This window comes from Numida meleagris, unplaced genomic scaffold, assembly GCF_002078875.1.
Source record: "Numida meleagris isolate 19003 breed g44 Domestic line unplaced genomic scaffold, NumMel1.0 unplaced_Scaffold300, whole genome shotgun sequence".
NCBI classification, from domain to species: Eukaryota; Metazoa; Chordata; class Aves; order Galliformes; family Numididae; genus Numida; species Numida meleagris.
In genome coordinates, this window is record NW_018364543.1 from 131,509 (window position 1) to 133,231 (window position 1,723).

Here is a 1,723-nt window from a genome sequence, read left to right on the forward strand (position 1 = left end):
GAGCTTTCCTTTGAGTCCTCACCTGCAAATGGGTTTCTCTGAAAGCGAGATGACTTCCCCAGGCATCTCCATGTGCACAGGCATGGCAGAAATATGCCACTGGGCAGAGGGTTTCCAGGGGCTGTGCCACGTCCTGCTCTGGACTCTCCTTTGCACATCCACACAACACAGCGCCTCCCGCTGAAAGAGAGCAATGTATGTTATCCCCATGACAGAGAGGAAGGGGAACAGGATTTAATTTACCTCCAGAGCTCCTCCTTGGCTCAGGGGAGGACATATCATGTTCTTCACTGCAGATAGCCACAGGTGATGAGCAGGCTGGGGCTCAGCTGAAGCTCTTCCCACACTGCAGGCTCTGTCTCCTGGGTGGCTGTGTGGGTAGGTCACGAGCCAGGAACTGCTTCTGAGGGTTCTCACAAACTTGGGGGATTGCTACGGTTGGTTCCCTCTGTGGATGTGCTTGTGGGAGCTGAGGTCAGAACGGCTTTTGAAGCCCTTCCCACACTCAGGGCACTTGCACAGTATCTCCTGTGTGGACGTGGTGGTGGTACGTGAGCTCAGAACTGCTCCTGAAGCTCTTCTCACATCCAGGGCACTTGTAGGTTTTCTCTCCTGTGTGGATGCGCTGGTGGCGAATGAGGGCAGAACTGTTTGTGAATCTCTTCCCACACTCCGGGCACATAAATGGCCTCTCTCCTGTGTGGATGCGCTGGTGGTAGGTGAGGCCAGAACTCCTTGTGAAGCCCTTCCCACATTCAGGGCACTTGAAAGGTCTCTCTCCTGTGTGGATGCGCTGGTGGCATACGAGGTCAGAATTGCTTCTGAAGCTCTTCTCACATTCAGGGCACTTAAAAGGTCTCTCTCCTGTGTGGATGCGCTGGTGATAGGTGAGGTGGGAACTGCTTTTAAAGCTCCGTGGGCACTGAGGACACCTGTATGGTGTCTCTCCTGTGTGGATGTGCTGGTGGTAGGTAAGGTGGGAACTGCTTTTAAAGCTCAGTGGACACTGAGGACAAGTGTATGGTCTCTCTCCTGTGTGGATGCGCTGGTGGCGGATGAGGACAGAATTCTTTATGAAGCTCTTCCCACACTCAGGACACTTAAATGGTCTCTCTCCTGCGTGGATGTGGTGGTGATAGGCGAGGTGGGAACTGCTTTTAAAGCTCCGTGGGCACTGGGGACACCTGTATGGTGTCTCTCCTGTGTGCATACGCTGGTGATAGGTGAGGTGGGAACTGCTTTTAAAGCTCAGTGGACACTGAGGACAAGTGTATGGTCTCTCTCCTGTGTGGATGCGCTGGTGGCGGACGAGGACAGAATTCTTTATGAAGCTCTTTCCACACTCACGGCACTTGTATGGTCTCTCTCCTGTGTGGATGCGCTGGTGGTAGCTGAGGTGGGAACTGCTTGTGAAGCTCCGTGGGCACTGAGGACAGCTGTATGGTCTCTCTCCTGTGTGCATGCGCTGGTGGCGAACAAGGTCAGAATTCCATCTGAAACTCTTCCCACACTCAGGGCACCTGTATGGTCTCTCTCCCGTGTGGATGCTCTGCTGGTACGTAACGGTGGATCTCTCTTGGAAGCGCTTTGCAAAATGAGGGCACTTGCATTGTCTCTCCTTTGAATGAATGCACTGGTGTTTAAAGCAGACAGAACACCTTTCACAGCTTTTCCCACACTCATCACATGGCTTCTGCCTTCTCTTCTGGCACACTTCCTTGCT

At 53.2% G+C, this 1,723-nt stretch overlaps 1 protein-coding gene across 1 annotated transcript in view; it reads right to left on the minus strand.

The window, feature by feature from the left end:
- Window positions 1–6: 6 nt before the first annotated feature.
- The window catches only part of LOC110391123 (zinc finger protein 420-like), a 3,105-nt gene continuing 1,388 nt past the window's right edge, over window positions 7–1,723 (minus strand). The window contains 2 exon segments of the mRNA XM_021382859.1: window positions 7–523; window positions 525–1,721. Coding sequence (XP_021238534.1) covers window positions 433–523; window positions 525–1,721 — 1,288 coding nt within the window. The 3' untranslated portion in view covers window positions 7–432.